General features: G+C 41.0%; 1 protein-coding gene across 5 annotated transcripts in view; it reads left to right on the forward strand.

The window, feature by feature from the left end:
• Window positions 1-24,033, forward strand: part of dennd2b (DENN domain containing 2B) — a 56,932-nt gene that overhangs the window by 1,003 nt on the left and 31,896 nt on the right. The window contains exons 2-3 of one of the 5 annotated variants that reach the window (XM_042220566.1): window positions 2,042-2,144; window positions 15,443-15,541. In XM_042220566.1, the coding sequence (XP_042076500.1) occupies window positions 15,468-15,541 (74 nt within the window). In that variant the 5' untranslated portion in view covers window positions 2,042-2,144; window positions 15,443-15,467. The other 4 variants (XR_006054378.1, XM_005936505.3, XM_042220567.1 and 1 more) reach the window with 4 other exon arrangements.

Here is a 24,033-nt window from a genome sequence, read left to right on the forward strand (position 1 = left end):
TTTGTGCTTCGGTTAAACATTCCCCCCTCGATAATCAAAGAGTGATCATGGTTACTCATAGACTGCAATCCCCCTTTCCCCCTTGAAGCAGGGATGTGAAACTCATTTTACATGCGTCCCATTTTGATCTTGTGCTGAGACCTTTACACCGACACCAGGTGTTTAACTAAGCATTTAATCCCTGTGATATCTTGATATAAAATAAAGAAGTGCATTTCTACATCATCAATGTGTAAAATTAAGACAATTATTAAGACACTGCCCAGATTGTCTTGTTGATTGATGAATTTTGTTTTCAACTGAAATTTCTATAGTAGACAGTAAACAGCAACTTTTCTGTCATTTAATTGTTTAAATGTGTCTTAACTACTTATTAAAGGGCGAACGGCTGTGGGGGGATGTCTTTCAGAAATAAAACCTTTAAAAATACAGTTAAAAGAAAAAATATTTATGCCCTCTTTCATATTTTCCAAAACCGCTCAGTGGGCCGGATTACAGTTTTTCCTGGGCCAATTCTTGCCCCCAAACCTCATGTTTGACACCCCTTTCTTAAAGGGTCTTCTATAACACAGAACCAGCTGATAACTGTTGTTTACTGTAACCCTCAAGGTGGTTGATACTACCTAGCTTTTCTAAGGTGAACGATGGACTGATCCTAACAGCCACAGTACCATTTGGCCTTTTGTGCATTCAAACATGTGCGAATACAAAGAAAAGTAAGTGAGAGTCTCTTGAGAGTGATGTCAGATACAGTTAAAAGAGACACTTCCAGCCCATTTCTTCACTTCTTTCGAAGTGAAGAGGCTGTGTCAACTCGACAAGTTGCATCTTCTCCCTCTGTGCTGTCAGGCTGCATCTCAGGGTGTTGAAAAGACACGTCAACTTAATCGGGAAGTTAAAGAGCTGCCTTGGGTCCTTTGCTGAAACTCAATATGGTGTTTATTACACTATTTAGGGGATAATTGTGCTGTGACTTTGACTTCTTGTCCTCTCTTCTCATTGAAACTTCAGGAAGGAAAAAGAAAGGCTTAGTAATGATTTTCTCTCTGGCGTGTGAGTGGCCAAAGTCTCACAGAGATGAGGCGTAATCGTATCTGTTGTTCATGTTGGATGAGATTACTGCTTATTCCCTCATGAGTGCAGCTCCAGGAGGTGTGTAACGAATGAATACGATGTCTGCTGTCAGAGCTCTGTGGTTAGTCCCGAAACTGAGGTTGAAGGGATTCACATAAAGTTTTAGAAATCCGTCTTAATTGGGATTCCTTTCCTGTCTGGTAAAATTTCATGTATGCTCATGAGTCTGTGCTTTGATGCTCCCGTGTCCTGTGAGAAGAGGATGTGGCTTTTAATGAGAAGTCCAGATGCCACTGTGATCAGTGGAACAATGAATTCCACATTATGTTGTGGTGAAAATAAAAAAAAAAATCCCACAAAAAGCTGTTAGTGCCTAAGTCTTTTGTGCTGAAAATGTGCGGATTTGAAGTGTTTTCAGGAAGGACGATCTTTATGAGACCTTGAAAGGATTTGACGGGGTCTCTGTAAGAAAAGCTGCACAGTCACTGATCTGTAGGCTTCCTGCTGACTTCATGTAATGAACCGCGATCACGGATGTCTGAGTTTTGTGACTTCCTCTCTCTTCCCAGGCTTGTGGGATGATAAGACACCCCAAGAGACTGAAAGGAGAATGTTTATGGGTGCTCCTTCAGTGTTTGGGGCAGAAATGTACAGACAGATAACCATGGATGACAAAGGGAACTCTCTTGTGAAATAGTTGGAAACAGTTTTCTCTGAACTTCCATCAACTTCTGCCAAAAGAACAAAACATATATTAGAAATTCCTTTATTTGTGTCCAGTGCAAACCTTTTTTAATTGGATGCGAGACCTCACCATAACACCGCACTACAGGCTGAAATGAGTGTGTCTTTCTCTTGTTTTTGTACGGTATAAATTACTGATGTAACACCTGGCTTTAAAAAAAAAAAATCACTGCCCTTAGGCTTAAAGCATCACCCGTAAGTCTGATTTGGTGTCTCCTGCCAGGTCTCGCCTCTGTTACACCTGGAACCACACCCACAAGTGATGTCATGGGATCTTGGAGTGCACCTGTATCTGTGCAACAAGGTTAAAGGTGAACCCATTGGAGGTCAGCAATAAAACAGATTTTCAGGAATTCTTAGTCATCTTTTTTGCTTTTAAGTGAACATTACAAAGTGATATCACGCCATACTCTTACTTCACTTGCAATAGGTATTCTGAATGGGGGTTTTCTTTAGAAAAGCACAGTTGTTTTCATCATGAGGTGGTCAGAGATGGATGATTAATAGAATCAGTCATCACAAATCTGATGATTTTTTTATAGGTCTGCGTAGGGTTGAAAAAACACCCAATTTTTAGTAAACTGTAACTGCTCTGCATATGGTGCTACTCAATAAATAAAGCTCATTAACTTAAAAGTTGAATTTATCATGTTAGTGTAACTGAAAACTGTTGTTCTGATTAATAGAAGCAGTAACTTTGGTTAGTTGAGTGTCTGAAGTGGGGTTAACACTAACACTGGAATATTTGTAACATTTTGAGTTATTTTCCAGTGTTAGAAAATCAGCACTGCTCAGTGTTAGTCATTGTAAATCTTGAAAACTGACTAGGTTACTTTTAAAAATACAACACTGTCAAAAGTGTTCATTTAACACTCAACAGTGTTATATTTAACACTCAAAAGAGTGGACACATATAGACACTCTCTAGTGTTAATTTAACACTGGAGATTTTGCTGTAGTTGTCTGTCTCTTTGTGGTAGACTGGTTATCCAGGGTGCACATCCTGCATCTCGCCCTACGGCGGCCGGGATAGGCTCCAGGGCCTCCTGCAACTCAGAATTTGATAAGCTGAAGAACAAGATGGGTGGATCTGTGCATTTCCTTTTAATGTGAAGGTGACTAAAAAGAGATGATTTTTGTTCCAAGTCTCATTTCTTGCACATCATTTCCTCCACCCTGGGGTGTACTGTCCCTTCAGGGAACAGCACAGTCCTGGTGCACAGCTGGCTTTAGAGGACACCGCTGGAGTCTCTAGTTTGAGGAACAGACGCTTGGCAGTTTTTATTAAACAGGACCTGTAAGAACCAGATTGTGCTTTGAGTCATCACGAAGCATTTTGAGCTAAAAGTTAGAAAAGGTGCCTTAAAAATAACGTGTTTGACTGACTTTGAATGCACTCTGGTGAAGCTGCTGGAGGACAAATGAATAACATGAGGAGTCTTCATGTGTGTACGCACTTTAACGGTGAACATGTCATAAGGGATCTTTTTCTATCATTAATGAAACGCTATTATACGGCCAACATGCATTTGCACATGTGGGCAACACTCGGTCAGTGTTTCCCATTCACTTTGGACATATGAATGGCATCTTTGTGTGTGCTGTGGAGCATTTTTCAGCATGACAATGCCCAGCAGCCAGCTCTGGCAGCGCGGGTTCGTCCCATCAGCAGCCCTCGGCTCCTGAATATTCATCCACGCTCCTCAACTCGTCCTGACAATAAACAAGAGGCCAGAGGCTTGAATGCCTGGGTGGGGAGGGGAGGAGGGCAAAGGGGCAGAAGGAAGGGAGGCGGAGGGGGGGGCAAATCCGGCAAAAGTGGGGGGCAAACAACCCGTTTCCAAGGTAACAAGCCCAGCCTCTGTACTCTGCAGCAGTCTGTGAGAGAAAGGAGAGGGGAAGCAGGAGGGCTTTTTCCTTTTTTCCTCCTTTTCTTTTTTTTTCTGGTCGGTTTTAGTTGGAAAGACATGAGTCGCAGTTTATTGAGAAGGGCAGGTATCCGGCAGAGCCAGCCAAAGTTTTTCACCGTGTAGACGAACGGGATCTGTGCGTCGCAAAGGGATTATAATCTCAAAATACCAGCAGCCATGGATGTGAGGGGAAACTCGGAGGTAAAAGCCGTCTGCTTTTTTTTTTTTAAACAAACAAAAATTTCCCGACGAGCTACGGCAGGAAGTTTAATTTGTCACAAAGCAGCTAGTGGGACAAAGCAGGGGTGGAAAATAACTTTTTAAAAAGTTGCAAGGTGCGTTAAAGTGTCTCCATGTGACCATATTTGGTCAATGGCATGCTGAACGATGAAGTGCAGTCATCGGCAGACTGCTTTGCTTTCACCCCCCCGACAGCTGACCCTTTGAATGAAGAAAAATGTCCCAGCGGATGCAGGCAGTAACTCTGCGGGCTTTGTAATTAGTTATTATCGGTCAAACATCCCTAAAGTCAAACCAGCAGATAAGTAAGAAAACAGCACAAGACTCCAGATCACACGACTCTGAACTGAGCACCCTGTGTCCTTTTTCCTGCTGGAGTTCAGGCTTATGGTGAGGGGGGTGACTTCTGTTGTTTTGGCCAGGGAAGGGTAAAAACCCAAATACTTTTTAGAACATGCATTCTGCGTATTTTAACCTTTACACTCTTGTGCATGCGCAGTTTTATCTGTTAACGCTTTTTGCGCCACACATTTGGAGATCATTTGCATTTCGTGTAATGTAGCAGTCCTTAAAAAGTATCATTAATCACACCTCTGTGGGTTAAAATGATCATGTACGTGTTTTCAGCTCTACTTCTTAGTTTGGAGCCTTTAATTTAACTTCTTCTGACCTGGCTTTGGCGCAGATGCAGGTCCAGGGTTGGTTTATTTTATTTTTTTTGTGATTCTCTGAAACATGTGCATTTACTTACTTGGATAAAGGGGGAAAATCTGGCCCATGTATCACAATTGTTTCAGGCAATTTAAACTTCTAAAAGCACCTTTTTTTTTTAGAACAACGCTGGGAAAAGAGTGTTTTCACTACACTGAGGTTTGTGTAGGTTAAGTATGGAGAGCTGTGTGGCTGTCTTTCTTGAATGTTTTGGTTCCTGAATATGAGTTTTCTTAACAGATTACAGCCTAAATCCTTATGATCTTATCTCACTCACCATAATGCAAACCCTATGGCTGTGAGCGGTTTTCTTTAAGCTTTCTTTTTCCTCCCTTAAAAAAGCCTTTCCATTGTGCAGATCAAACAATGACCTTCCCCTCTCACTGGATGGGACTGTCAACACAAAGCTATTGAGGAAGTTCTTCTCTGTTCTCCATTCACTCTAACAGGAGTGCGTCTAGCCTAAACGGGCCGTTGTTCACTCAACATCACAATCAAGAGTTGTTTTTGTCTTCAAGATAGGTTCATTGGGATTTACTGAGAATCGTGAGGGTCTGAGGTTGTAGTTTTCCTCACCGTCATGCTAAAGCGATCCTCAACCACATTTCTTCAGATCTGGGGGGTGTATTTCTCCAACATGCGGTTTTGACAGATTTCCCAGTCATAAATCTGCAGATCACAAGACCATCTCCCTTAGCTTCCCTCAAACAGCCACAGAAGTCACAAAGCTTCTTTTGAAAGCAAGCTTTTCATTGCCTTTCATGAAAGCATTTAATCTTATGTGACTATATCTACGCAGAAAGGAGACATATGATGCCTTTGGCTCGCCTGTGACTGTTTTAACCAATTCAGCTCTCACATTCACGTGGCTTAAAAACACAGCAGATGTCACACCTGTGGAGAGAGCACAGAACAATAACGTGTGTGTTTCTTTCTAGGATTATAAACACTGATCTCATCGATCTGCTGTCGCTCAGCTAAGAAACTATATTAACCTTGCTTTCCGCCGTGGGATTTTAGTTTATTGAAGGTCATGCTATGCTGACTTAATATTAACTTTCAGGCATACAGTATTACCCACTGATTTAGGTCTAAGGCACACTCTTAGTCATACTGTTTGTCACCATGCTGCGGCCTCAACATACAAACTAGATTTATTGGCATCCCAGTGTTTTACTTTAGTACATTTTACTTCCACCTTCCATCCTTGATATGAGTATTTGAGAGACTGCCTGACCTCTCATTAGCTCATGAAGTAAAGCAAAACATATCACTTTCTTTCTGTACTGGACAATAACCCGTGAATTGTGATGGATCATGAGTGGGATGAGCTGCTATATCACTGGTGTTCTGGTTTTCACAAGCGCTGGTGTTAGGTTGATCAGCACCTCATATGATGCTCTATTCATGGTGCTTTGTTAGTAGACTACAGTCACAGCAGCAGTTCTGTTGTCAAAAATTTGTCTGGCTAACACTGATTGCAAGACCTTCAGAGCTGCCAGCTATGGACCTCTTTTACAGCGTAACGTAGTGACACTCACCGTTCCATGTGCCAAACCAAAGATGCCATCGTGATTCATTTATATTAGTCGTCTTTCCTCTGGGGCTGCCCAGAATTGCACAGTGTAAAACTGCCTTAAGCTTAATCCCTTTTGCATTTACCAAAAGAAATCTACGACTGGTGTGTCTTAAGGTTTCCTAGGAAGTTTCTCAAGCTCTCTCCAGCTGCAGTGCCAACATGACTACACTTCCTCTCACCCACTCACAGTGCCTCTGGTTCAATAGTGCTTTTTTCTTTTTTCTCATTAAAGATGACAAGTGCAGGATTTCCACAAAGCTTTAGAAAGACTTTGGTTACAGCCTTTTTCTGTTTGTCTTTTAATAAAAATCCAAAATATTTTTCAAGCTATTTCATGTGAAGTACAAATTAAGCCTCAAGCTACTGTGTAACTTAACCTCTATATGTAACCGTTTATAAGCTCCCCCTGGGCTGTATAGTTAATGGGTCGTAATGTTTTAATAGGATTTTGCATGCCATGTCAGGGTAACAAAACATCATCATGTAGACGTTATCATGCCGTAAGACGTCCTGACTATATTTATTCGAGGGGCTACATTTGTCATGTATAGTTGCGTGCTGAGATACGAGCAGCGCTCGGGTTGGATGTCTGGAGTACACACACTCTCAGCTGTGTTTTCATTTCTTAAACACTTGTCACAACCTGTTGATACTCAGAATAAATGGTGCAAATGCTGCATTTACAAAGCCTCCTTATAAAGTAGACAGCCTATAATCTTTAATGAATTGCTAGTGAATTTGACTCGGAGCATAATTTTCCCAGTGCCATTAATCAGCACATATTGACTTGAGTTTCCAGATTATTGAACTCAAAACAGCTAAAGCCGAGGAACGTCTTTATCTGTCTCAGTCATCACATGCGTAATGACTCCCCTAATGAGATCACGTCCAGTTATATTAATTAACTCACTGGCTACTTTAAGTCAAGAGTGCTAATGCCAGTGTAATCAATGGGAGCCCAGTTGTTTTCTTCAGGATTTGTTCATCAGCGAAGCCTAAAAAAAGGGGGTAATTTGATCCACATATTTTAAGTGCTCCACAAACAGCTCATATTTGTTCTGTTTCTAACTAAAACTGTGCGGTGAAGTTCGGGGAAACATCACATTTATGGCCAAAAGAATCCAGTGCCAGCTGTTCTTAAGTTTTTATAACTAGTGATGGGAAAAGAAAGTGTATGAACAGTGGAAACTGGGTTATGAATGAGTGGTCATGCTGCTGGCCCTCGTCCAACATGGGAGAAAATAAAGAAATCCATATAGCTTGTTATGAACGGTTTCATGTAAGAACTGCTTTCTTTTGGCTGTCTGTTAGTAATTGGGTAACATTACGGTTCAGCCGAGGATGGGCGGCTGATTAGTGATTAGTGTCACACTGTCAGTAGACTGAGTCTCCCGTGGTGGGCAGATGAACATTTGCTCACGCAGAGTGATAGTCTCGGTGGGTGTGTATTGGTGAAAAACAAGGTTTGTGGATTTATTGAGCAACAGGGCTGTGATTTCTGGAAAGAGACACTGCTGCAGAATATTTTAAATGCACTTTTTTGGTTCTTTGAGTACTACAAGGAAAGAACCCTTGAAGTTATACATCTCTACAGCTGAGATCTCCAAAACTGCGCAACACCGTGAAACAGTCTTTAGAAAAATGAGATTTCTAGACTTGACTGTTCCTTTAATTTGCATAAAACTGATAGATTCTGCGAAATGACTCATAGGAGAACAAATGAACCACGCAGGTATTAGTAAAGCTAATCTCTTTCTCTGTTTACTTAAGCTTTAAGAATTTGGCAAACAAGAGCACATTTTGTGTCCTTGGAAAAGTCAAAGACTTTTCTGTTGGAGGTCAGCTTTGTGACAGATTCACCCCCCCCACCTCCCCGCTGCAGCTCAGATGGACATAAGCCTGTTTTCCACATGCCTGCCTCTGCAGCTGTGCATGCTCATATCTAGGTTATACAGAAGGGGTTTTCATCTTTTCCACAAGGAGAAAATATGCCATGATTACCCTGAAAAAAAACAGAGATAAAAAAAGAAGTATTGGTTCCACCTGGACAATCGAGCTACAGTGGCAGCATGGCAAAACATGTGGTAGTGTAATTATATAGGTATGGGTATGTGCAACTGCCAGTAGCACTGACCTTGGTGGGTTTCTTTTACATAGACAGATAGAGGCCGTCAGAGTCTCAAATGGGTCTCCAGAGAGTCTCACTATGAACACAATGCACATATATACTTCAGGTTTTCAGTTTCAGATGGGAATTTTTGCTTTCCCATCATGGTTGGCTTATAAAATGCCTAAAAACAATCTTTACATGTAGTGAAAATGATTTTATGTGTATTCATCCTGTTGAATATCAAATCCTGGGTGCCCTTCTGAAAATATGTATCTGTACCTCAACTCCCACGCTGCTCTGCTGACATGATTCGGCTCAAATTGGCTCAACGGACTTTGTCCGCTGGGGACAAAACTGGTCTTTCAGGAGGTACTGAAACAATGGTGTGGATCAGTGTGTGGGCTTTTGCACTCATGTCTGCCAGCAAGTTGTGACGTCTGGAAAGAGTTGAGAATTCGCAGAGATTTTCACCCTTCCTTTCCCCATTTGTTTTTGGCTGCCTGTGAGCTCTGCAGTGGTTTGAAAAACCTTGAAGTCAGGTTGCTGATCAGCAGAAATAGAGAACCGGGTCAACCAGAAAAGCAGAGAAACAAGAGGCAGGCAGCTCTGTTTATGAAAGCTGTTGTGTCTGCTGCTTCTGATGCATATTTTTAAAGTTTGCCAGTCTTGATAATAACATGAAAATGTTACGTAAAGTTAAGTGGTTCCGTGAAGATTGCTCTTAGCCAGGTGCGTATTTGTGTAGCCTTACACTGAATGAGAACAAAGGTTTTGGCTTTGACTCCAGGTGTTTCTGCCCCTCTGCTGTGCTTCCTTTCACCCTCTGAGAACAGACTTTAATATTTTGAATGCAGCCAAGGTCTGACGGATAATGCAAATATTAGCACATTCCTGCAAGTTGCGGGGAGAACTATGTATCAGATAATATGTCAAAAGTGACAGTGCCAAGGACATGTGGACTCTCTTTAAAAGACACACACACACATAGACTACAGACTGATAAAAGACTTACTTTTTAACCATCTCTCCCTCTCAAGGACACACTGAGCACAAAGAGCTCTTTTATTCCAGGCCAAACAGTCTAATGGAGACACTGTCATGGTCCCATTTCATCAATATGCTCCTGTTGCTGGGGGAACATATGCGTCATTGATATGTAATCACATAATACTTCTGGACATGAACATGACAGAACCAGGAAAAACCCTGAAATGGCAAAGCTAGCTAATTAAGACGATGGTGTTGAATATCCAAAAGTGACACGTTGGCTTACAGGATTTGTTTTTATGCCAGAGGCAAAAACAGCCAGATAGTTTTTAATCTCTGCGTTGAGGTTGAAGTAAAGGGATTAAAAAGTGGCGCTTAAAAAAGAAAATAAGGAAGAAAAACTTTTAGCTGACTAAGTCTGGATGTTTTGCTAAGCTAAGATTTGAAAGAAGAGGAAGCAGGCCAGTTGCTTGGAAATGCGGATATGTGTTAGTCGACATGGTTAGGCGAGACAATAGAGTGTAAATAAAGGATGGATGTGCTAGCGGCATTTTGGGTGTAGACAAAATGCCAAACTCATAGGACTTGTTTTTTTAAGCAGGACGTGACCATATATAGGATGAACCTGGGGAGTTAGCTTACACTAGCCTAACTAGCTAGAAGAGTGCATTGTGGTTCAGTGTGTTGTAAAACAGGATGATAAGTTGGCTAGCAACAAACAGACAAAATGTATTGATCACAGAAACCGAACAGTGTGACTTTGAGTGCACTGGATGTTGTTAGTTTCAGGGTGTTGATCTTCAAAAATGGCTGATCACACCAAGAAGCAAACTCACCCACAACAGGCCCATGGGAATACTCTTCACCATAAAGAAGACTTACAATCATCGTATCTGCATATTGGGAATCCAGATGTGGCCGGATTGAATTAAAAGATGAAGAAAAGTCAGTAAATAGGAGCAGAGCATGGGCTTTGGCCCTTTCCAGACGACGATACAGGAAATTTATTAAACCACGGCTTCATCTTCAACGCCCCTACAAGGCCTGTATGCAAATTGCAGTGGATCATTATGCTCCATCTCCTGCAGAATCTCCTTTCTGTTGAGATGCTGCTGTTTTCAAAAGACTTCATCACTAGAGATGTTAAAGTCCAGTCCCTGAACTTTTATTAGTCTTATTAAATTTAAATAATTTTCCACCCATGTTTACTTAAGATGGAAAGTTGGCATTTTAAAACTAATTGAGGCCTAATATTAAATAAAAAAAAAAACAAAACAAAATGAGATGTAATGAGCCCATGATACAGTGTTACAGTAAGAAAAGGACTTCACATTGAAAAGCTGACTGGAGCCCTCAGCCTCTCGGCCTGGGGCTCGGTCACTCTGGCACAGATGGCTGCCTGCGGAGCTCACGGGCACGTCACTGCAACCCCCCTGGTTTCTGCTACGCGGCTGCTGAGTGACCTCTCATCTGGGGCTCTCCTTAACTCTTTCTGGGACAGTGGCGCAGCTGCCCCTCCGTTGGTCTTCCTTGGTCTCTTGTGTTCTGAGGGCCTCTGGATGTCTGGAGTTTTGATCTCCTCCATACCTGCTTCATGCCCTGGAGGACGGGGCTGTGGCCCCCCCACACCCTCTAGCAGATCCTTTTTGGCTCCTATCTCAAAGCACACTGTGCGCTGTCGATCTTATGTGCTGCACAATAATGTTTAATATTTAGTATTTACTGCTTTATTCCCATAGATCATCGTGATTTTGTTTATTATGTTGCTCTTTTTTTTTCTTCTGCTTCTTCTCTCTTTTTTCTCTCTCAACAGGTGATCCAGGTGATCAATATATGTATTTTTTTGTCTGCTTATTTTGTTGGTTTTTGTTTTTTGCCCTTTACCCCTGTCCCTCTTCCCCGCTGTTTTTCTTTCCCTCTTTCTTTCTCCCCTTTCTTTTCCCCAGTCAAACCTGCCCGTATTTAGCAAGTAAAAATGAAATAAAATAAACAATAAAAAAAAAGGTGAGTCAAATAGACCAATACGGCAAGGCTGGGATGGTCCATTTGGTAAAGTAAATCCGTTGGGCATCTTTCTTTGCCTTTAGACAATAATTCTGATGGCAAAAGAGCCAAACAGGACAGGCAAAAAAAAAGAAAAGAAAAAAAAGCTGACTGGTAACTTGGTTACAAGTTACAATTAAAATATTACTTAAAAAAAACTATTTTAATGGTATATAGCTTTTAAATGAACCTTTATCTTGTCAGTTGTCAGTTATGCACCGCTTCATTGGAAAAATTGGAAAAAAGATGAATAACAGTACAAACTCTTGTCTAGTCATCCAGCTCAAGGCTATTTAGCTTAATGGTTAATGCTGCTTCTTACTGGGGTTTGTGAGATTGTTCGGTTTCCCCTCTGCAGAGAGCTCGATTGAGATAGTTTGCAGGCTGGTTCAGGCCTACATGTGATCTTTAGACTGCTGCTTTATTCAGCAGTTTCACACTCTCCTTTTGCCTTATGTTTGACACCCCTGATGTAATGCTGTGTTCCAGATACCTCGTAATTCAGATGTTGGAGAACGTTCAGGAAAAGGCACGGGAAAACAAGATTTGTTTTGATTCTTAGCAAGATAGAGGCATTCAAGTGTCGCTAGCAATACAACACAATACTTATTTTATTGAGCTTAAAAATACCGCTACAGTATATTCATGGATAGAGCCTCAGTGTCAGTCACTGCTCTGCGTATGGATTATTTAGTGAGTCACGGATACAGAACAGTGCCATTAGAGAAAAGTTTTACCGTTTTACTCCTGTTTACGTTCAGTACCGCTATCTTGGGATTGCTAGGGCTGCTCTGACGTGTCAGGTTGGAAATCCTAGTTGAGGGGACATTCCAGATTGAAATTCCTAATTGGAACTTGGAAATTAAGAGTTCAACTTATTCAGGAATGCACTACAAACGTCAGGGTTAGTCAAGTCAGCTTTGTTTTGTGTTATGTTGCTTAATGACAAATTTGCCCCATTTTCATTATCAGACTTCCTCCATCCTCACATATCCAAGTTCCTCCTAACAAACCCTTTAGAAAGAAACATCTGAAAAAGCAAGACGGGGACGTGTGGGTGAAAAGAGTGGACACGGAGGGAGAAAGATGGAGACAGAAGAATTGTGTTTTTACAACAACAGGACAGCAACCTCAGGCTAAAGTGTGCCATTTTGTGTCCTGCCTCCAAACCCCGTAAAACCCCAAAGATTTTAACACTCTGCGATGTCAAGTGTTTCGTCAGTTGTTGACCGTTAGCTTGCCCTTGGCTCTGACATCTCAAGAGAAAAGTTGTATTGAATGTGGTTGAATGCACTTTAAAGGTACTCTAGAGCTTTCTTAGAAGTGGTTGTTTACAGCCAGTAATTTTGTGTAGAGAGATGGTATCAGACCTCAGGAAGTCAGTTGGCTAACGCCTTGGTGTTTACACTGCAATGTCCATCTTGGGCCTCTGTGACCCATTTCTGTGATTATAGCTTTCGGAGTCCAAAAAAAATGACAACAATAAATTTACACAGATTAAAATTGATTCTAAGTTAGCTACATAAGGTAATGACGTTAAAGAAATTATTTCTGCGCTTCTTTAAGGTGTTAGAGATCAAATCAGAGAGAAGAGAGTGGAGTGAATATCATCTCCAAACTCACCATATTTTAATCAGGTATAAATCATATTTACACAGCTGCCAGTGTCTCTGGATTCATGCTTCCTAATTTAACTTAGTCAAATTTTGAATAAGATGAAAAATTTTATTTCTCAAGTTCTCTGAATGTTTTTCTCAACGTCCCTTTTTTTCCTGTCAAGCATGATTTCTTATATTTTTATCGTTGTTTAGTCCATCGTGAATCAGTCTAGATAGTTACACGCGTATTAGGATAGTCTTCGATGCCGGATATGTGATTTGTAGAAATCATTTGAGAATTTCTCTAATTTTAGATCAAACAGCATGTTGATTGATGACTCTGTCTCTCTCCGAGGCATGTGAGTGGATGCTTATGATGAATCTTACGTAACTATTTGGATGACAGGAAATAGATGCAACTTTCTACATTTTCCCTCCTATTTTGGGACTAATGTTCTGTTTTTACTTTGAGCTCTGCGGTTTTATGGTTCACAGAGGAGCAGCAGCACTGGCAGAGTCGTATACAGGACAAGGCAAAATCGTTCTTTGTGTTGGATGAAAATAACGATGCATGCCTCGTCGTTCTAGCCCAGTCCACAATCCACAGGAAATAGCTGACAGCAGGAATGCTCCCTCTCTCTTCTCATCTGTCTCTATAGGAATCAGCTCCACTACTGGTTGGCTGGCTTCTTCATACAACAGCTTCCTGTAAACAAGTCATGCTGCCAAGCACCCTCCTATCCTCCAACTCTGATCTCTAGGGATCTCCATTTGACCTCCTCATGCACCAGAACAATTGCTTTGAGCCTTTTTGAAAGGTTCATTGCTGCACTTTCAGGGGCACTGGCCCTCAGTTTGAAGGGAGGCTTTAACTAACTGCTTTGACAAACTTGAGTAAATGTTTTAGGAAGAACGACTTAACAGTTTCAGTGCTACATCAACGTTTCATAGTGTTATAAAGAGAGGGTTGTTTAGGATGAAAACAATTACACGCTCAATAGTATTTTCATTGCTATGTTCTTTTCACTTTTAGACGTGAAAGGTGGTAAATATGTTTGCCTGATACCAGACATACTGCTTGAGTATGAGCCATTGATTACAATTAGGCAAAGCATGAAGAGCATATGGAAAGATTAGGATGTGGGTTAAAATAGCAGACCCTGAATGTCTGTTGTGTACTGTGGGTAATCCATAGCCCGTAAGACTCTTGCAGAGACCTTGGTTGGAATCTGCCCGGGCCTATTTGCCGTGTGGCTTCCTCTGCTCTGTCTCACAGCTTTCCTGTCCTAGCATAATAATAACTAAAGAGCCCCACTCCTTCCCCAAAAATAGACCTATAGTATTATGTGTACAATATGGTGAGTAAGCAATTAGCACTTTATTTGCTAAGAGGGTTTGCCTACCCATCTATCCACCCTGACCTCCACCCTATGCACAACAGATGGGTTTCAAATATGAGTTTAAGCGTTATGAGAGTCTTTAAATATTAACTTTGTTTGAAAAAAATCTGTATTCTTTTCAAGTCTAGAAATAAGTAAGCTAAATTAGTTTTCTGGACTTCGCTTGAACTCAACCTTTAATGTTAGTATCAGCAGAGTAGCACATGTGAATATATGTATTTATATATGATTCATAATGTTTATAAAGAGCTTGCTAAATAGAAGTTTAGCTTTTTCTTTGGCAGCACTGTATACCCGTATGCTTTGATCCCGAAAGGAAATTTTTCTAGGCGTAAAACCCCCACAGCTGTGCCGGGAGCTCCGGGGCTTCTCCAGCACAATACTGTCTACATACTCTGTCAATTATGCCACTTACGTTCAGTTTATTGAAAGTCATCTGCAGTGTTTACACTGGAGATTCAAGATGGCAGATGGGGTGAAATGGAAAACTCTGTAGGATTTCTTTATTAGCCCGAACTGTGAAAAGTTGTCAGATGCAATAGTAGTAAAGCTACCATTGATGGGGGATAATAGTAACAGCTGCTGTTTCAAAACCTTGCATTGACACATTGATACTACAGTTATATAGACCCATAACCACAACAGATGAAAGAACTGCTATGTTGTATCTGTTTATTCATTTGTTTTTGGCTGCACATGTACATGAGAGGTGCTGTATCAGTAGAGTTAGTGTTGCCTTCTGTTAGCTTTGTGTTTTGTTATGTGGCTCCTTAGTGTAGTGGTTAATATGCTCACTTAGCAAAAGATCTCTGGCTTGAGACCGGCAGGGGACACAAGTCCCTGGGAGGGTTGCAGCAGGACCAGTATGAAAATTTGCAGAGTCATCTGACGTGGCGACTCCTTGGGAATAAGAGAGCAACTAAAATAAGCTTTTTAGCTCTATGATTCTATATCCTGAAAATATTCACGACAAATAAAAACAATAGAAATGGTTTAATATTCCGTATAAAACCCATGTTTAAATGTTTGATATCCCTGTGTTGTAGGTGAGCGGGTGGTTTGCAGACGAACATGACTGCCAACAAGAGTTCAAAGGCTGCACCTCGTGCTGCAGGAGGTAAAGCTCCTCGGGACGTCCCTGACAGGTCAGTGACATGTTGGACAGGGTGGGCTTGGGTATGTGCATTTCAGGGAGCATTAAGTGGTTTCAAAGTGACCAAATGACTCGACTTGAAAGACAAACAAATCCACTGCTCGAATTTATCCATATTTTCCTATTTGTTTCACTCATGGAAAAAAACAACTAATGATTGTCAGTCATGATAAGGCTTCCAAAGCTTTTGCAAGTATGATCCTGTTTCCTGGACAAGTGCCCCATTCAGCCCTGAACTGAATACTGAGCTGAAACGTGTGTCAGCATGTCAAGAAGTGACAGTGACATACTGCGGGAAAACTCATTTACAAATGCTTTGTAAAATATAATTCTTTATGATCCTGTCAAATTTGTCAAAAGCCCCTCTGAGTCACATTTCCTGTCACATCAAATAAAATGTGTCGTATTTCATATGTGGATAAATTGAAATTTATAGAATTCAAATATTTTCAGTATTGCAGCAAATAAATGGCTGCACATGCATACTTTTAACAAACCTAATAAATAATAAATCAGCTTTATTATCTCCTGATTTGTTGCATTCTTCTTTTTCTTCATGTGCTGAAGAGACTGTAGAAATAATATTTTATAAATGCCTTTAAGCAGTGTGACAAAAAAACCACCACACGTGGTCTTTAAGTAAATGTACAAAAAGAGATAAAAAAAACAAACAACTGGCATGTTTTCATGTCAATTCATGAATTTATATGATACTGTGGTCTAAATTTAAACATTAGAAAAAGAAATACATTTTTAAGGTATCCTGAAAATTGGACATATTTGAAGAACGACCCTTTTGTCTTTGTTGAAGCTGTTACACGACTCTGCCATAGCTGATTTTAAACAGCATTTTTTTTTTAAATCCATGGTTTCTATTATTCTTATATAGTTAATGATTCCCAGGGATGTTGCTTATTTCTATTCCTTTTCTCATTTTTCATTCTGATGAAGCAAGACACACAGAAGAGAGCATTTCCTACATAGAATTAAATTCAAATTCAAATTCAAATTTTATTTGTCACGTACACAGTCGTACACAGTCATACACAGTACGATATGTAGTGAAATGCTTGGGCAACTGCTCGTGACCTAAAGAAAACAAAAAAGGAAAAGGCTATGAATAAGATAGGAAATAAATATGAAAAATTAAAAAGGGTAAATTTAACTAGGAAGGAATAAAATATAAATTAAGGTTAAAAATGAAATAACTGTACAACACAAATTAGAATGAAGGGTAAATTTAACTGGGAAAGAATAAGATAAAATATATAAATTAAAGTTGAAAATAAAATAACTGTACAACAAAATACACAATATAGAACTATATAAGAATGTATGAAGAAATATAAATAAATATATACACAATAACAGCAGCGTGATTTAAGTAATGAAGTGAAAACAATGTCCAGAATGTCCAGTGTGTGTAAGAACATTATGTGTGGGTCAGTACTGTGTGGTGGTGTGATTGAGAGACCGTATCGCCTGCGGGAAGAAGCTCCTCCTCAGTCTCTCTGTGTTGGTCTTCAGGGAGCGGAATCGCTTTCCTGACCTCAACAGAGAGAACAGTCTGTTGTTGGGATGGCTGAGGTCCTTCACGATCTTCCTGGCCTTGGTCCAGCACCGCCTGCTGTAGATTGAGTGCAGGTCAGGGAGCTCGGAGCGGATGGTGCGCTCAGCTGACCGCACAACCCTCTGTAGAGCTCGTCTGTCCTGCATGGTGCTGTTCCCGAACCAGGTTAAGATGTTTCCCGTCAGGATGCTCTCTATGGTGCACGAGTAAAAGTTCCTGAGCACCTTGGAGGGCAGTTGGAAGTCTCTCAAGCGTCTGAGGTGGTAGAGACGCTGTCGGGCCTTTTTCACCACGGTGTTGATGTGACAGGACCATGACAGGTCCTGCGTGATGTGAACTCCGAGGTATTTGAAGCTGTCCACTCTCTCCACTGGGCACTCGTTGATGACGGGGGTCTGGTAGTTCCTCTCCTGCTTAGTGCTGAAGTGAAAGCCACTATCAGCTCCTACTGCTGAGCGACCATCTTTGAACAGAGGCGGTGGGTTTACGACACCAACTTCTGCCATCTATAATCCAGTTTTGAGTTCCCTCTCCCAGACGCCTTAACGCCCACTCACATCCTGGGCCATCTGACCTCAGGAATCGCATGATAAGGTGGGGCCAGGTTTCACAATGAACACACCCGAAACTCTGGCTGATTGGGACCCACACCCGCTTTCACACCTTGGCTCAGGCGATTAGAGGATCATCAGGGGGTCCTTTTGTCCCTCTGTGGGGGGAAACTCCCACTAGTTTAAATCTGGGACTCTCCACCATTTGACCTTAGAACTGAAGAAGCTTCTCGGATGAGAGGTGAAACGTCTTCAAGTAACTTAAAGAAGTCCAGACGCTTTTCTTTGCAAGCTCCTTTGACTACGATGACCTGGATGACTGAGAACCTTCACAGACAATGTAACCTAATGGAGCTGGTTTCTGTAGCTGCTCATTTCAATCAGGCCTAATGCAAATGGAAAACCACATAAAACATAAGTTGTGGTACTGCATCGAATCCCCGGTGCAGTGTGTGACATTCCTTGTGTTTATACTTATGTGCTGATGTGGCTGCATCCTTAATTCATGAGTGAAACTGAGTAAGTCTTGAACAACAGAGAGGAGAACATTTGCAGACTTTTGAGTGCGAGCACAAATTAAAATGAGAGAAATATCATATGTCTGTACTGTTAAGCTAAATACATTCACAACAGAGGGATTCTTCTTGTGCTAATCTAATATACTGAATGTTTATTACTACCAAACAAATCCAGCACAGTTGAGGTGGTGTTGCTGGGATTTCTATGAGGGTACAAGTCTCAGTGGGTACTTAGGATTTAAATCAGTGTCATAAATCTAGTATAACAAATTTTAGGTATTACTGTGTACACACTGTTCTCCATAGTAAACATTCGCAACTAGTCATTGTAAGTAAAACACTGATCGCAGTAGCACAAAGCTTTCTCATCATCCCCCTTGCACCCCATTTGTCCATTTAACCTGCGTCTCTTAATAAAAGTATTTGTTATTATTGGCAGCTGGTGGTCCTCAGGGACTCGTCTTACACAAGACTCTTTAAGATCATATTTAAAGCTCGTGAGATGCAGCCAGATGTTTTAACAGATGGAGAAGATTTATGTGCTATTCAATGGATTCTCACCGACGTATGACATTAACCAAGGATAAATTTCTAGGACAAATTATGCTTGTGCTTAACTGTGAAGCCCCAGGAGGGGAGCATTTTAATATGCAACAGCACATGGGCAAAGTCTCGATTAAAATGAGTTGAAACTGGAAACTTGTCCAAATACAGGATCTTCGTCTGATGTTGTACTCTGAATGGACATGGACCTCCAAGACTACAGTGAAGACTACTACACTGTTTTCATTGGTACACATTTGCCATATTTAGGTGTTACGCACTGATAATTGACAGAGAGCTGGTAAAGTCGGCACATGCGGAGCTATAAGTTTAGGGAACAGGCTGAATTCTCCATCCTGGTCAGTAACGGGAAGTGGCTTGTGGTTGGAATGCCCTGGAAGCCTGAGTAAGAGCCAGAGGCCAGGTTGTGACTGGCATTCAGCTCTTTGTAGAGTACTGTATGTGTGGCCAGTCCATCTGAAGCTGACTAAACTGGGCTTATTTTTACAACTCTTAAAGCACCCAAAGCCTTGAATAGGCAAAAATCTGATAGAAAAGATGAAGCTCAGCACAACGTTTTGACTATCTAATTGAGAGGTCTTCAAAGTCAGACTACAGGTCAGTTGGTTTTCTAATATTATTCTTATACTCATATTATTTTATGTTTACAACTGAAATAATATGAAGCTGTCAAGTGGCGTGTGAAGACAGGAAGTTTTCACAGGATTCTGTGCAGACCTGTGAAAGCTAAGTACACCCTCACTGTTTTGATAGGAAAGAAGAGAGTAAATATCAACCAGGTGCTGATAATCAAATGCACTTGAAAAACTGATCATCAGCAAGTGTGAACACCGTTATAAAAGCAGATGTTTCTGCAGCCTCCTGGTCTGGAGCCTTGGGGTGTGTGTTTACACAATACCACAATCTCTGGAACATTGTGCTTTGATCAGAAAAGACCAAAGTAGAGATGTTTAGCTATAACACACAGCTCCATGTTTGGTGAAAAGCACGGTGGGGGATTGGTGATGATTTTGGCGCATTCTGCAGCGACAGGACCTGGGTACCTTGCAGTCACTGAGTCATCCATGAACTCCTGTGCATACCAAAGTATTCTAGAGTTAAACGTGAAGCCATCTGTTGGACAGCTAAAGCTTGGCCCAAATTAAGTCATGCAACTGCGCAAGGATCCCAAACACAGCAGCAAATTGACAATAGAATGCCTGAAAAAGAATAAAATCAAGGGTTACAATGACCTCAGCCTGAATGAAATGCTGTGGGACCTTAAGAGAGCTGTGCATACGATGCACACATGATTAATAGTGGGTCAACAAGCACCTCCTGGGACTTTCTCCACTAGGGTTTAAATACCTGGGACATCTTTTCGTGTTAGAACTGAAAAAGCCTCTTGGATGAGGGGTGAAAATCAGTTCAGACATGTCAGAGTGAAGACACAGCAGTTTGTGCACAATTATGCTGCGTTCTCTCTTTAAGATGTTCTGAAAGCCCAGCATGAAGCCAGCGTGAGTGTTTTCTCCCAGATCATCTTGTTTTTGCTTGTTTACTGTCACATTGTGGAATCATTGTTAGGCATGGAAACACAGCACTTCCAATCTTTCCCAAAGTAAAACCCCAGGGAGAAAATGAATAGTGTCATGATTAACTCAATAAACTGCACTGCTAGTGGTATTAGGATTGCATTGTTGAGTGTTTGGTCTGGTTGCTACTAAAACATTCCAGTTGATACTTAGCTTCAGAGATGCTGTTCCCTCACTAGGTTCCTGTGGCAGACGTAGTCCTTGGCAGAATTTATGATCAGAGTTTTGCCAGGAAAGCAGTAGGAATTTAATTTCCCAGACAAATTCTTTTCAACAGCTCCCCACTGAAACACCGCAACACATGCTGACTGCTGATTAACATCAGTGCTTTAAAAGGATTGTATTCATGAAACCATGGGGTCTATTTGGGGTTTTTTTTGGTCTGGGAAATAGGTGCAGACATAATAGGTGCACAAATGTGCAAGCATACATGGGAATACAATATATATGACAAAAACAGAGGTTTTATATTTCCAACAATCTTGAAAGTCAGTGTTTGGTATGATAACCTTTATTCTTCAACATAGGCAAGGTTTCTTGTAATTTCTTTCAGTTGTCTTCAGGAATAGTTCTCCAGGCTTCTTGAAGGACATTCAAAGCTCATCTTTGTATTTTGCTGCCGTTTTTCTGTTCTCTGTCAAGATGACTCCACATTGCTTCATTAATGTAGAGGTCCGGGCTATGGGGAGGCCAATTTTTCCAGATATTCTTATACTACACCGGCAGTGGGTTTGGGTTCATTGTCATGCTGAAAAATGGATCCTTTGCCAGACAGATGCTTCCATTTGGTGGCTCAAAATCTGATGGTACTTTTTTGCATTCATTACTATTCAGTCAATTTTGAGAAGATCCCCAACCTGTAAGACTTGTTGCCTCTTGTTTTCAGTCCAGTTCTTGTGTATGGCATACCTCAGCCTTTTCTGGCTGTTTACCTTCATTAAGAATTCTTTAATTGACGGCCATCCCTCCACTGAGACCATTTCTGGTGAGGCTTTGCTGAACAGTAGATGAATCAACTGAAGGGCCAGATGTATCGCTCAGGTCCTGTGTTAGGCCTTTGATGGATTTTTTCCTTATTTCTTCAGCACATGACTTTGAGATACTGTTCATCTGTTGTTGTTTTTTAGGACTGCTGCTTCTTTTGTCCTCCAGTTGCCAAGTTTCCTCAATTTTTTTTTAGGAAAATACACAGCATGCTGAGAAATGCAAGTTTGTGGCTAAAAGCTCTCTGGGAATCCCCTTGTTGGTGTATAAATACTATTTTATATTTGTCAAACTGTAATTGTTGGTATTTTTTGTTGACTCAACTAAAGAAATGGGAACAAATGATGTGTTTTTGTGACAGGCTGCTTGTAACAATGTGCCTAAAGACACAATATAAAATTGGTTGTTTACTAAGTTTTCTCTTAGGTGTAGTCATAACATTCTTGAGTTAGGTGCGTTCTTTATGCTTGAATGATTCACAGGTCAGTGTTAAGTAGCTTAACAAAATAAAAGCATTTTTCTGAAAGTTGTTAGGTACAAGGACTGGAAAAAAGTAACCAATGTCCACAGGAAAAATTAAAAAGACCTCAAGAAAGCCTGGAGAGCTATCACTCAAGACCACTTTAAAAGTTCCCAGAATGTCCGGATCATTGGAAACAAAATATGAGGCAATGAGGGGTGGCTCGAGGCTTTTGGACAGTGCCCCCCCAAAAATAAAACTGCACCATGTCATGTTATAGCCCCGTTATATTCATCCTTTAATAAAAATCTAAAAATGTGATCCCCTCAGTGTTGTAGCAGTTGTCCCCGCACTGTAGAAAATGGAATAATAAGAATAAAAAGGACAGTTTTTTTCAAAGAAAATTGAAATTCTTTTTAAACATTGCAGCCATTGCAGATTACACTAGCCATAAACCTCACTTTGTTTTTGCATTACTACTGCAGTTTTTTCGGAAACCACCTAATATAGGTAGTTTCCCTTAGGTAGTATCATCGCTGGCATAGCATACATACATTTTCACTGCCATGCAGATGACACCAGCCTTTATCTATCCATGAAGCCAGATAATACACACCAATTGCAGGAACTGCAGGAATGTCTTAAAGACATAAAGACCTGGATGACCTCTAATTTTCTGCTTCTAAATTCAGATAAAACTGAGGTTTCTGTACTCAGCCCTAAAAATCGTGGAAATGCAATTTTTAACCAGATCTTACTCTGGATGGCATTACCTTGGCCTCCTGTAACACTGTGAGGAACCTTGGAGTCATTTTTGACCAGCACATGTCCTTCAATGCACATATTAAACAAATATGTAGGACTGCTTTCTTTTTTTTGCGCAGTATCTCTAAAATTTGAAATGTCCTGTCTCAGACTGACGCTGAAAATGTATTTATTACTTCTAGGCTGGACTACTGTAATTCATTATTATCAGGGTGTCCTAAAAACTCCCTTCATTGGCTTCCTGTTGAATCCAGAAGTGAATTCAAAATCCTGCTCCTCACATACAAGGTCTTAAATAATCAGGCCCCATCTTATCTTAATGACCTTGTAGTACCATATCACCCTATTAGAGCACTTCGCTCTCGCTCTGCAGGCCTACTTGTTGTTCCTAGAGTATTTAAAAGTAGAATGGGAGGCAGAGCCTTCAGTTTTCAGGCCCCTCTTTGTGGAACCAGCTTTAAGTTTGGATTCGGGAGACAGACACTATCTCTACTTTTAAGATTAGGCTTCAAACTTTCATTTTTGCTAAAGCATATTGTTAGGGCTGGACCAGGTGACCCTGAATCCTCCCTTAGTTATGCTGCAATAGGTGTAGGCTGCTGGGGGATTCCCATGATGCATTAAGTATTTCTTCTTCATTCACCATTCCCACCCAGAACGTGTTAATAGACCTCTCTGGATTGAATCACATTTGTTATTAATCTGTGGCTCTCTCCCACAGCAGGTCTTTTATCCTGTCTTCCTTCTCTCACCTCAACCGGTCGCGGCAGATGGCCGCCCCTCCCTGAGCCTGGTTCTGCTGGAGGTTTCTTCCAGTTTAAAGGGAGTTTTTCCTTCCCACTGTTGCCAATGTGCTTGCACATAGGGGGTTTTCTCTGTATGTATTATCGTAGGGTCTACAGGGTCTGTTGTTGTGATTTGGCGCTGTAAACAAAATGGAATTGAATTGAATTACCGGTAAATTAAATTGAATAGGGGCTGCTTATCCTCATATATTAAAACATGAGAATTACTGTAAATTGTGAAGGACCAGATGTCAGTGGGATCCTGCTTTTAAAGGACTATAGAATCATATTTGGTCATATTTCCTTAGTCTCCACTGACATTTCAGCCTTATGATGAAAATAGTGTTAGTGTTATTAATCATTCAGTTTACTCCAGAGTAACTCTGGAAACTACCATTAAAACTCTGCAGATGTGAGGTCATGTCTTCATTTCTCATACAGTACACCTTCAAAGCAAGTAAGATGAGATGCATCCTCCATGGCTTCAGCAACCAAGCCCCCAGCTTTTGTATAAGTTTCTCCACCCTGGAGTAGGAAGAGTGAAACCAGGGATGGGCAGATAGGCGTGAAGTCGGATCTGTCCCAACCTGCATTGTTGGATCATAGTCCACAGCCCTCAGCTTCCTCCTCCCATAGCTCTTGTTATTCTAACCATGGCTATGACATCAGATCTTCCCAACACTTCACTTTCACAAGAGTTAGTCACCTTTCAG

Source organism: Haplochromis burtoni, unplaced genomic scaffold (assembly GCF_018398535.1).
Source record: "Haplochromis burtoni strain Fernald_Lab_line unplaced genomic scaffold, NCSU_Asbu1 Contig_50, whole genome shotgun sequence".
Lineage (NCBI taxonomy): Eukaryota > Metazoa > Chordata > Actinopteri > Cichliformes > Cichlidae > Haplochromis > Haplochromis burtoni.